Raw genomic sequence first — 12925 nt, 5'->3', positions numbered from 1 at the left:
CTGAGCCCCCTCCCCACAGCAACCCTCAGTTTGTTTTGTGAGATTAAGTGTCTCTTATGGTTTGTCTCCCTCCTGATCCCATCTTGTTTCATTTATTCGTTTCCTACCGCCAAAACCCCCCATGTTGCATCTCCACTTCCTCATATCAGGGAGATCATACAATAGTTGTCTTTCTCTGATTGACTTATTTTACTAAGCATAATACCCTCTAGTTTCATCCACGTCATAGCAAATGGCAAGATTTCGTTTCTTTTGATGGCTGCATAGTATTCCAATGTGTATATATACCACATCTTCTTTATCCATTCATCTGTTGATGGACATCTAGGTTCTTTCCATAGTTTGGCTACTGTGGACATTGCTGCTATAAACATTCAGGTGCACGTGCCCCTTCGGATCACTATGTTTGTATCTTTCTATCTTTCACTATGTTTGTATCTATCTAACAGCATATAATGAAACTGAAGGAGAGGAGTCTGAAAGCTTTTCCATGGTCATCAGTTGAGGGAATTGACAAAAGGAAGTGAGAATTTCTGCTGGCATTCCTATCTCCTGAGTCAGAGAACTTAAGTCAGCTTTTTTGTTTTGAGGGATTTTGTTTGTTCGCTCACTTGTTTTGTGAGGGGAGGACATGAGTGATAGGAAAAATGGAATTTGGGTATACTTTTTTTTTTTTTTTAGTCTTAAAAAGTCAGTTTATGTGCCAGGAACTATAACAACTCATAACATTTTTTTTTTCTTCATGTGGTGCCTCAGTTTACAATTTTGTCATTCTTCTACTACCTTTTGTTCAAAAAACAAAACAAATTTATTGAGTTAGGAATCCACAGTTTATTTTTAAAGAACATGAGCCACATTTAAATCTGATTTTTGCTGTTTGTCTTCAGTTTGTCCTATCTGTTCTTTCTTTTAACGTTTTTTCCTGCCTTCTTTTGTCCTTAAATAATTTTTAAAGAGATTTAAAACAAGAAAAAAAGTCATTTATATTTGCCTAAATATTTACTATTTCTGGTGCTTTTTTATTCCTTTGTGTAGATCCAAATATCCATCTGGTTTAATTTTTTTCTCCCTAAAGAACTTTAATATTTCTTGTAGTATAATCCTGCTGGCAATTAGTTCTTCCAGCTTTTGTTTATATATAAAATTGTTTATTTTAATTTTGACATTTTCTCTCAGTATCAAATTCTAGATTGATAGCTTTCCTTTCAGTACCTTAAAGATCTTGTTGTATTGCCTCCAGACTTCCATAGTTTCTGAGAAATGTTGTCATTCTTGTCTTTGTTCCTCTGTGTGTAACATGTCTTCCCCCACCACACACACACACACACACACACACACCACGCACACACCCCTGCTGATTTTAAGACTTTATCACTGGTTTTCAGGAATTTGACTGTGATGTGTCTTGGTGTGGTTTTCTCCTTGGTTTCCTCGTATTTAGGGGTTTGTTGAGGTTCTTGGATCTGTGGGTTTATTATTTTAATCAAATTGGGAAAAGTTTTGGCCAAATATTTTTTCTGACCTTCCCCCCTTCTTCTGGGACTCCTTTCAGATATACATTAATCTGCTTGATGTTGTCCCACAGGACACTGATGGCTCCATCCTGGTTTTTGTTTTTAGTGTTTTTTTTTCTTTTGTAGTCTGTTTCTCTGCTTCCTTGTGGATAGTTCCTATTACTATCTTCAGAATCACTGATCTGCTGTGTCACCTGCTGTCAGCCGTATCAAGGGTCATTTTTCTTTCCTATTTTGCATTTTTCATTCCTAGAACTTCCAAGCAGGTCTTCTTATCTCCTTGGTTTCTTCATGATACATGTTTTCTTCTACCTTTTTTTCTTTTTTAAAGATTTTATTTATTTATTTGACAGAGATCACAAGTAGGCAGAGAGGCAGGCAGAGAGAGAGAGAGGAGGAAGCAGGCTCCCTGCTGAGCAGAGCCCAATGCGGGACTCCATCCCAGGACCCTGAGATCATGACCTGAGCCGAAGGCAGCGGCTTAACCCACTGAGCCACCCAGGCGCCCTTTCTTCTACCTTCTTGAACATATGGAACATATTTACAGTAACTGTTTTAATGTTTTTATCTGCTAATTTGCACATTTCTGTTGTTTCTGGATCTCTTTATATTGATTGATTCTTACCCCCTAGTTATGGGTTATATTTTCTGCTTTTTTGCATGACTGGGCATAGTGACTTCTATGTTATCATTTGCTGAATTTTTGTTGTATTCCTTTAAACCATGTCAGGCTTTGTTCTGGGATGCAGTTAAGTTACTCAGAATCTGGGGCACCTGGGTGGCTCAGTGGGTTAAAGCCTCTGCCTTTGGCTCAGGTCATGATTCCAGGGTCCTGGGATCGAGCCCCGACTTGGGCTCTCTGCTCAGCGGGGAGCCTGCTTCCCCCACCACCCGCCTCCTCTGTCTGCCTCTCTGCCTACTTGTGATCTCTATCTGTAAAATAAATAAATAAATAAATAAATAGTTTCTCAGAATCTGGTTGGATCCTTTCAAGGTTTCCTTTTAACAAAGCTTTGCAAGGATGAGTCCAAAATGGCCTTTAGTCTTGGCTAATTTAAACTCTACTTTAGGCAGTACCCTTGAAGAATTCTGCCAGATGCCTAATGTATTATGAAGTCTTTCCACGTTGGCTGTTAGGAACACACCCTGTTTCTAGCCCTATATGAGCTCTTGCAGTTGTTTGACTTTTCGGTGATTCTATCCCCAGCCTTGAGAATTTCTTCTCCCTACATGCACACAGATCAGTACTCAGCCAGAGACTTGAGGGATCACTCTACAGATCTCTTGAGCTCTTTCTGTACGCTATTTTCTCCTCTCTGGTACTCCGTGAGAAAATTCCAGTTTTCTTTACCTCCCTGAACTTCCAGTCCTCGTCCCTAACTTCCTGAAAACTGCCCCCTGAAAACTCTGTGTAGGTTCCTCCTGTCTGGGCTGAGGCCTGGAAACTGCCTCCAGGCATTACACTGGGGAAATTAAAGGGCTCACTTACTTGCTTCCCCTCTCTCAGAACTCCCTCTCTTGAATGCCTGCTGTCTAATATCTGAAAATGGTTGCTTTATTTTGCCTAGCTTTCTAGGCAAAATAAAGCAGGGTAAATTACTATGGGTAAATACTAGGGTGTGTTACTATTTACTATGGCAGGTAAAATCCATCCCTCTGTCATTCATGGAAACAAAAGTTCTGTTTTTGAACCATATTTAAAGTAGGAAGAAATTTAATAGAAAAAAACCTGGGCTTGTGTTTGAATAAATTTGAGGTTCGGAAAATGCCATTAATGACATCATTTAAGCCATCAAGTGTTACTGTATTAATTATAGGTAATACCTGCCTTTAATTCTCTAGAGACCTTGTGGTCAAATGATAGTAAAGAGACTTGATACTTCTGTAGGATTCTTTTAGAGTTAAAAAAGAGCACATTTTTATCTGTATTATATTTGGTCCTCAGTAAGACGAGTAGTAATATCCATATTTACAGGTGACAAACTGAAGTTTAAAACCGTACTTTTGCCTGCCATTGTTCTGGTTCAGGAGGATCAAAGAGTGCCTTCTTTTTCCCTTTATTTGCATCATTGATTTATAGTCATTTTTATAGCTGGCTAATTCCTAAATCTTGTCAGTAAAGTAAATATCTTTTCTTGAATTTCACATTCCCATTCCTGGGGCATACCTAGCCCTAAAACACAAAATTGCAAACACTGTGTAATTTCTCCAGTCTCTGTTTCCAGAGCCTGTTTCCTAGTGGCTACTTAGGATGGCACATTAGAATTTTACAAAACTTCAGAATCCTTCTAATAATGAATTCTCATTATATTGCAGTTGAAATAAGACATTATAATAGAAGGAGGATTAGAATAAGCCTCCAGAGACCTAAGTTCTAGTCTCTCTTTTACCATTGCCTGTCTTTGTAACCTTTGGAAAGTCATTTAATTGCTATGCACTTCATTTTTTTTTTTCACCTGAAAATAAAAGTTCTAGTTTAATGATATCCCTGAAAGTGGATGATATCCACTTATTTAATGATATCACTATTCTGTGATTATATGTATAGAATTGTGTCTAGCAGTGAATTCTGATTAAACTCCTGATACTCAGATTTTTAGAAATAACAGCACAGTTGAAAAATCATTTATGTGTGTCATTAGGAATCTTCGTGGTACTGCTTATAAAGGTCAGAATCCAGTCATTCTATAACAAGCTTTCTCTGTGAAAATTGATCCAAAGAAATCTAAAAATCCTTAAAATATCATCTTGTTTTTCCACAGAAACTATGAGAATTATTTCATTAAGGCACAGAAAGTGAGACGACTCATTGCTAATGATTTTGTGAAGGTTTTTAACTCTGGAGTGGATGTCTTGCTGACTCCCACCACCTTGCAGGAGGCAGCACCATACCTGGAGTTCATTAAAGAAGACAACAGGACACGAAGCGCCCAGGATGACATTTTTACACAGGCTGTCAATATGGCAGGTGAGGATCCCTTGAGAATGTTCTAGTTTTCTTCAAATTTTTAGACAGGCACCCTTCCTGGTCTTCAACTTAGGTTCCAGCTAGACTGTTCCGTGAAGGCAACAGCTTGTCCTTCTGGAATGCTTAGGAAAGTGTGTACGTTGGGGGGGGGGGGCGGTAATGTGCACACGCATACTTGGAGTCAGTCTACTTAATAGCATAATTTTAACTTTTATTTTGGAAATTTTCAAACTTCCGGAAAAGTTCAAAGAATGGTGTAATGAATACCAATATGCCCTTTGCCTGGACTCATTCATTTGTCTTATCTGCTTTCTCCTTCCTCTCTTTCTCTGTACATACACACACACTCACACACTTTTTTTTGGCCAAATAATTTGAAAGTTGCAACATCATGATACTTCACTCCTAAATACTTTAGCATAAATCTTCTAAAAATGATGACATTCTCCTGCATAACCACAATTCTGTTATCACACCTGGGAAAACTAACATGAATATAATAATATTCCAGATATAGTCCATATTTAAATTCTCAATTGTACCAAAAATGCCTTTTATAAAATTGTTTTTCCCCCGATATATTTGTTTATCTTTTTTTTTTTTTTTTTTTTTTTAAAGATTTTATTTATTTATTTGACAGAGAGAGATCACAAGTAGGCAGAGAGGCAGACAGAGAGAGAGGAGGAAGCAGGCTCCTCGCTGAGCAGAGAGCCCAATGCGGGGCTCGATCCCAGGATCCTGAGATCATGACCCGAGCCGAAGGCAGCGGCTTAACCCACTGAGCCACCCAGGCGCCCCTTTGTTTATCTTTTTAAAATTTAGAACAATACCCCAGTTCTCTGCTTTGGGTTTTGGTTTTTGTTTTGTTTTGGGTTTTTTTTTTTCCCTTTTGGAACACATCAGACTGTTTTATAATTTGTTTCAATCATCAAACAAAATGTAGAAAACTCAAGAGGAGAAGGAAAGCCTATTGTATTTCCCCATACTTTTGCTTACTATGTTCATTTATTCCTGGTATATGAAGATTCTTTGTTTTATCATATCCTTTCTGTTTAAATTCCTTTAGCCATTCTTTTAGGGTAGGTAAGCTGTTAACCAATTCCCTTAACTTCCTAAGAACGCTTGATTTCCTTTCAAATTTAAAAGTTATGTTCACTGGATACAGGATTTGGGCTTGACATTTCTTTTTCTTTAGCACTTAAGAAATGTTATGCTAATTTCTTCTGGACTGCATAGTTTCTGATGAGAAATCCCCCACCTTTTAAAATTTTTGTTTTAATTGACATTGACTTTTTTGAAGAGCCTAGTGCGCTTGCCCTGTAGGATGTCCCATCCATAATCTGGATTTGCTAGATTACTTAGTCATGATTGGGAAACATTTTGGCAGAAATACTGCATACTCTCCATGTTGGGAAACAGTTAATGTCAGTTTGTTCCACTTTCAGAGACTAAGTCGATCCCTTAGTGAAGGAAATAACTGCCAGGTGTTTTGTGTGTAAAGTTACATTTTTCCTTTGATCAATTATAACCGATGGTGAGGTGGTACTCTGAGATTGTGTGACTATCATATTCCCCAAAAATCTTGAACCCAGTTTGAGATCTGCTGATGAATCTTGCCTGAATATCTCCTATAGAATGACAAAAATGCTGATTTTTCTATCATTCTTTGTACATACATTAGCAGTCTTCTCTAAAGACAGCTTTGTTTCTTTGTTTTTTTTTTTTTAATTCAGTGTATTATAAACAATTACTGTCATTATTGGCTTTGATGCTGAAACTGTTTGGCCAACAAGAGCCCTTTCAAGTTGTATGTAGCCTTTAGACTTATCCCCATTAATTTCTAAAAACTTCCTTATTTTATGGCATAACAAGATATCCCAGGACCTTTTGCTTTCTTTGCCCCAAACGTGGAATTAAAAACAAGCTACTATTTCTTATCTATCAAATTGGCAAACATTCAAAAGCTCAACAACATACTCAGTTGGTAACGCTGTAGGGAAAAAGCATTTTGCTCATGGGAGTTGAAAATAGTACAGCTTTTTTGGAGAGGAATTTGGCAACATCTAATTACATATGCATTTATCTGTTGATGAAGCAATCCCTATTTATCTGAGAGACTTTCAAGAATACCAAAAACCATGGTGCATCTGGGTGGCTCAGTCAGTTAAGCATCCGAATCCTGATTTCAGCTCAGGTCATAATCTCATGGGTGGTGTGACTGAGCCCTGCATCACTGGGCTTCACGCTCAGTGTGGAGTCTGTTTGAGATTCTCTCCCTCTTCCGCTCCCCTTGGGGCTCTCTCTCTCTCAAATAAATAAATAAATCTTAAAGAAACAAAAAGAATACCAAAAAACGTGTATACTTGGGCATGGTGTGAAATAGCTCAATACTGAAAACAACCTAAATGCCCAACCATAGAAGCATGGGTGAAAAATTATGGTACAAACCACATAATGGAGTGCTGTGCAGCTATAAAAAAGGAATGAAGAACATCTCTGTGAGTTGATACACAGTGATTTCCAAGATATATTGTTAAGTGAGCAAAGGAAGGAACAAAAGCATGTGCATATTGTATGACTTCTGTCATTTTTTAAACCTTATCTGTCTTACACCTACTAGCACTAGAAAGCAGAACTCTCCCCTTAGGGTGGAGAAGTAATCAGCTAATGGGTTTCTTTCTTGTCTTCAGGATTGCCGGCAGTGAGTGTCCCTGTGGCTCTCTCAAACCAGGGGTTGCCAATAGGACTACAGTTTATTGGACGTGCATTTTGTGACCAGCAGCTCCTTAAAATTGCCAAGTGGTTTGAAAAACAAGTACAGTTTCCTGTTATTCAACTTCAAGAACTAATGAATGATGGTTCATCAGTCTCTGAAATTGAAAAGTTAGCTTCTGTTTCTCTAAAACACTAGTGATAAATATAGCACGCAAATTAAAATAACTTGAAGATTTTATATTCGAGAGAAGTCCGATGATCCTGCTCAATTCCTGTAATTTGGTTCCTTGTCAACACAGTCGTTCGTTGGAATCGCCTTTTAAAACTCTTGTGATACTGTTAATTATAAATCACTATCAGCATCTATGAGGTATCCACTGAGTGTAAAGTACAGAATTTTTACATTAACACAGACACACGTTCGTGGAAAGTGAGGCATTCTGCAAAAATGTTCATTAAGAACAGAGCTTAGAGTACAAGTAAGCTTAGGGATAAGCCTCTCAGAACTTCCACATCTTTGTAACCAAAGTGCTAATAAAAGCTGTAATTTGTGCCTCCAGAGAGAACATGAACAGCCAGGCAGATGGGCAGTTCAAACATAGTGGAAGCTGCCTTGGGGGAGGTTAAAAAAGGCACAAAAACAATAAAATGGGAATATTTGCTTCTGAGTGCTGAACGAAGGAGGTAGAAGAGGCGCTCCGAGCGCTGGAGGAAGTGCGACGTGCTGGGGCCCAGAGTCATGCAAGACTGGGGGTACGCCCCTCTGGGGACTAGCGCAGGTGCAGACGCTCTTGATTGCTCTAAATATAGAGCTACAGTGTCTGAACACTTTGTCCTGTTTTGCTAACGTTGGAAATGTGACTTCTGCCATCGCAGGACCCCATGCCAAGGAACTAGAACAACTCCATGGAACTCATTCTCCTATTTACCAACCACAAAGGAACTCGCTGGTGTCACAGAAACATTTGCTGTAACCTAAGAGTCCATACTGGACTTGAAACTTGGGAGGCAGTGGAGCATGATTTTAGTGAGAAAGATTCAAGATAGACAGGTATACCCAGTATGAAAAACTGGCAGATAATCTGGTGAGGATGCCACAGCCTCCTTCCTCACCCGAGCTTTCTCTGTTACTTACAGTTTCCTTACCCTCTTAGTTTCTTTACAGATGCTCTCTGTTTGGGTCCCTTAAGCCCAAAGGGACAGTAACGAGAACCCATATTCAATTTGAAAGAAAATTTTATGAAAATCATTCATTTCACCACTATAAAGTTTCATTATTAGACTTGTCTTTGCCAGAACACCATTGCCATCTCGCGTTGATCAGGTCTTCAAATTTGGCACTTACATACTACCAATAATTGTAAGTGGGAAGGTGAATTGTTATTTAAAAATTCACTTTGTTTAGTAAGGAAAAAGTCTTTTCTAAATACAAGGTACACGCAGGAGAAGTCTAAGTGGCAGAACCTTCTGCAGGGTCACTGGAATGTTGTATGGTGGGAAGTTAGCTTGCCTGTTACTTTCTCATTAACAGTTTTCTCTCCTCCCAGGATCCTTCCACTCCCAAATGGTCTGACAAAGTTTATATAAAATCTTGCTGTGCCAGCCCCACCAGTTTTCTTATGAATCATGACTCTGAATCCCTGAAAGAGGAAGACATTCACAAGAGAGAATTGCATTTTTTTGTGACAAGGGAAAACCATCTTAGTTTGAAGGAGCTAATACGATGTAAAAAGCAAACAATAAATCTTTGCCCCAGTCTTTTTTTAATGTGTGTGTACTTTGAACTGAATTTTTTTCAAAGGATATTTATGTAATTTCTCTTATTCCTGGGCCTCTCCTTGAGCTGCACTGATGATCTGAATCTGGAAATAGGAAAGTGAAACATTGACTGTTCTCCCATAATAATACCCAACTAGCATGAAATGATACCTAATTTGTTTCTCTTTCTTCTCCATCTTCACCCTAAATCTAGTAGATCTCATTTTACCAAATCACTGTCGGGGAATTTAAGTGGAAAACAGTTTCTGTATTTCAGCTAATTAAGTCCTGAAATTGTTAGCAATTCTGAAAGGCGAGGTTGGCTACAAGTGTAAGATGAGTTCCCTGATAAGACACAGCAAAACAAAGAGAAGTTAGATTCAACCACAGAAGCATCACTGGAGTGAAAAAATGTGATGAGATCACAAAACCTGCCATCCCAGCACAACCTAGAGCCCAGGGAGCAAGGGGGAAAGTCAGTGTTCTGTGTTGGCCCCCAGCGTTACCAAGAAACTCACTTGAAACCAGGGAGGCAGAATGTTCTCTTTGCTCTTTGTTACCAGGTCATTAGGAACACAGAGGACCTTGAGCCAGCTAGAAGAGACAGCCTGGTTCCAAAAAGCTTCTAAAAATGACAAGGAACAGTGACCTTTATTAGAAGATCACCTGTTCCAACATAGACAAGAAATACCTTTAGGATTTATTTATTTTTTTTTTTAAAGATTTTATGCATTTATTTGAGAGAATGAGCAAGAGACAGCATGAGCGGTGAGGAGGGGGAGCGGGAGAAAGGGAAGCAGGCTCCCCGCTGAGCAGGGAGCCAGACTTGAGGATGGACTGGGGATCATGACCTGAGAACGAAGGCAGATACCCGCCTCTCCCACCCACCTCCCCTCCCAAGCCCCCACCCCTGCCTGCCCTTTAGGATCTTAGACTGAAGGACTGAAGAGAACCGTTACAGAGCACCAGTAGGTAGAGGTCAGGGATGCTGCAAACTGTGCCATTCCCTGCTCCAGTCAAGGGAAGGGAGCAAGCTAATGGAATTTTCACAATAGCTTCTATTTTGAATTTTCATTCATTAGCTATTTTTGATCTCCCTCCCTTTCCTCAAGCATGTGATTATTTATACCAAGGTTAAATGCATATTCACTGCAAGACTGGGGTGAGATCTGTTCATTGTATTTAAAAGCACCAAAGGACAGTTTAAAGTAGAAGGTCTTGCTCAGTTTTTTCATGACTTAAGCAGTGTGTACACTAGAACATAAACCTGAAGATTTAATAAAGGCAAATGACATGAGAAAAGCCCAGCCAACATTAAATAAAAGTAATTTTTAGAGGTATTCAGAGGGTTTTTAAAAATTTCTTTTTCTTTATACCTCAATGGACTATAAATCCAGAAGGATTTTAGGCAATTTATTAAAAACATAGTGTTACAGTGATATAAAAGTAAGTAGTTGAGAAAATCAGTAAAGTGATAAAAGTAACAAAAAAGGATAAAACTAGGAATGAAGTTTAAAATAAAAATGCTTCTCAAGGTATTTATATAGATGCTTAAGGCTGTATAGTATGACACTGTGGGAGATTTTCCAGTAGCTTACCTAGTAGATAAGGCCACCAGATTTAAAAATCAAATAAACGTGGGTTTGAACCCTATTATTGGCATTTATGAACTGTGTAACCTGTTTGGGCTTCAGTATCCTGACTTGTAAAACAGATAATATTTACTCCAAGGGATGGTTGAGAGGATTAAATTAAAATATGCACACTGAAAGCACCTAACATGATGTCTGATAGACTAAGCGCTTAATAATTTGTAGCTGTAAGTAATGCACACAATTATAAACTTAAGTCACTTTCTTATACAGTTGACCCTTGAACAACACAGGTTTGAACTGCATGGGGTCACTTAACATGTGAATCTTTTTGTAAGTACAGTATAGTACAGTACTATATATATATATATATAGTATTTATTCTTATGGTTTTCTTAATAAAATTTTCTCTAGCTTACTATATTATTACAAATAGAGTATATAATACACATAGCTCCCAATGATCTGGCTTCCCCCGAGGATGAAGTTTAAAATATCAGGAAGAACTGATGGCCTGCCTATTTCTAAAGCAATTTCAAAGGGGGGGGGGCTTTTTTTTTTTTTTTAAATAAAAATTGGCTTATACAGTGTTCAAAGACCTGCAGGTCTTCAAAAGCCCTCTGTGCTCTGCCAATCAAATGAAGAGCAAGACCAACATGCTCCTTTAAAAACAAAGCCTCCTGGGACACCTGGCTGGCTCAGTGGGTTAAGTGACTGCCTTCAGCTGAGATCATGATCCCAGAGTCTTGGGATTGAGCCCCACATGGAGCTTCTTGCTAAGCAGGGAGCCTGCTTCTGCCTGCTGCTCCCCCTGCTATGGTCTCTCTCTCTCTCTCTCTCTCTCTGACAAATAAAATCTTAAAAAAAAAAAAGAAACCTCCCAAAATATGACTATCCCGTCCGTATTCCTGGGGGAGAGGGGTGAGGAAAGCTTTTGACAGAACCAAGTTCTTCCTCATGAAACTCAGTTCTGTTCCCATATAGAGAGAGATACACGGATAATCGAAGCCCCAGATTACAACATCTTCACTGCAATTACTTTAACATGGGAAAATTTTAAGGTCGATATTACCAATGACCTGCTCGGATAGCCATCAGCGGGGAAAGAAAAAGTCAATAAAGTACCCATAGGGCATCTAATGGTATTTTCTAAGATAAAATTTTTTTGCAAAATGGACCTGCAGAATGTAGTAGAATTTGTGTCAGATACCTGTCAAGATGGTAACCGACAATTTTAGCAGAGTTCATTTAGCAGGACCAGTTGTCTATAGAGACCACTCATAGCATAGAATTCTTAACTCTGATTTCTGTGTTAGGGATGAGGGGTGTACGCATCTAAATCATCCCAAACTGGTTTCAAGTCATTAACATACAAACTAAAAGGAAGTGAGTCTGGAATTCGGAGTTTTAAGACTCACAATAACAAAGTAAATTCTAATACAGTATTCTCAGAACCATTTTATAGCGTGAATATAAAACTATATAGAGCATCAAATTACACGCAAATTCTTTTCTTAGCTATGCCAGTCTATTTCTTCGTGGAAATGGCAGGTAATTGGTGCAGAATTAAGGTAGTGGTAACAGGAAAAGAAGTGAGACACCATAAAGTGAAAATTAGAATTTAGAGTTTAACTGGATTATTGGGTATGAAAGGAGGGAAGAAAGAAACACGATTTTTTTATCTTGAGAAATGCTCACAACTAGAAGAATGACACCATTCTTATTAAAAACAAAGAAAAATAAAATGATTTATAGGGGCTGGAGATGAAATTTCACAATCAAGTGGAAAGACCTAATGTTGGGAGAAGACGCAAGTAAAATGGAGTTTGGGGAGTCAAAAAGGTAATAAATTGTAAACTCTTCACATTGAGTGTCTTCTTCCCCCATGTTTTATGATGAAAAATTTCAAATATAAAACAGATCCACCACCCATATCCCACCATTGCAATTTTGCTGTATTTCCTCTATCATATATCTACCCTCTAATACCTCTATTCATCCATTAATCTACCTTACTTTTAAAAAATATATATCAAAGCGATTTTACCCTACACATTTAAGCATACCAAACACTGACTTGAGTTCAACATTTGCTTACGGGTTTTTTTAAATGTAAAACTTATATACGATCAAATGCATAAATCTTAACTATGTGTCCCTTGAGTTTTGACAAATGCCTTTACCTGTACCACCCAACCTTATCAACATACAGACCACAGTACTGTCATTTCTGTCACTCCAGAAAATGATCTCATGTCCTCCATCAGTCCCTGCTCCCACCCCTCCAGAGCCAACCATTCTTCAGATTTTTCCCCAATACATTTAATCTTGTTTATTCTAGAATTTCAGATGAATGTAACCTGCATTGGTTTACTTCA

The 12925-nt window shown here is 38.3% G+C and overlaps 1 protein-coding gene across 1 annotated transcript in view; it reads left to right on the top strand.

Annotated features, from left to right (window-relative positions):
- QRSL1 (glutaminyl-tRNA amidotransferase subunit QRSL1) overlaps nt 1–8964 on the top strand; it is a 34033-nt gene extending 25069 nt beyond the window's left edge. Inside the window, exons 10-11 of the mRNA XM_082732071.1 lie at nt 4277–4482; nt 7173–8964. Coding sequence (XP_082588197.1) covers nt 4277–4482; nt 7173–7393 — 427 coding nt within the window. The 3' untranslated portion in view covers nt 7394–8964. The remainder of the gene's footprint in view (nt 1–4276; nt 4483–7172) is intronic.
- The last annotated feature ends 3961 nt before the right edge of the window (nt 8965–12925 follow it).

Source organism: Mustela nivalis (assembly GCF_964662115.1).
Source record: "Mustela nivalis genome assembly, chromosome: 5".
NCBI lineage: Eukaryota > Metazoa > Chordata > Mammalia > Carnivora > Mustelidae > Mustela > Mustela nivalis.
Note: the sequence above shows the minus strand (reverse complement) of the source record. Positions and strands in the feature narration are given on the sequence as shown.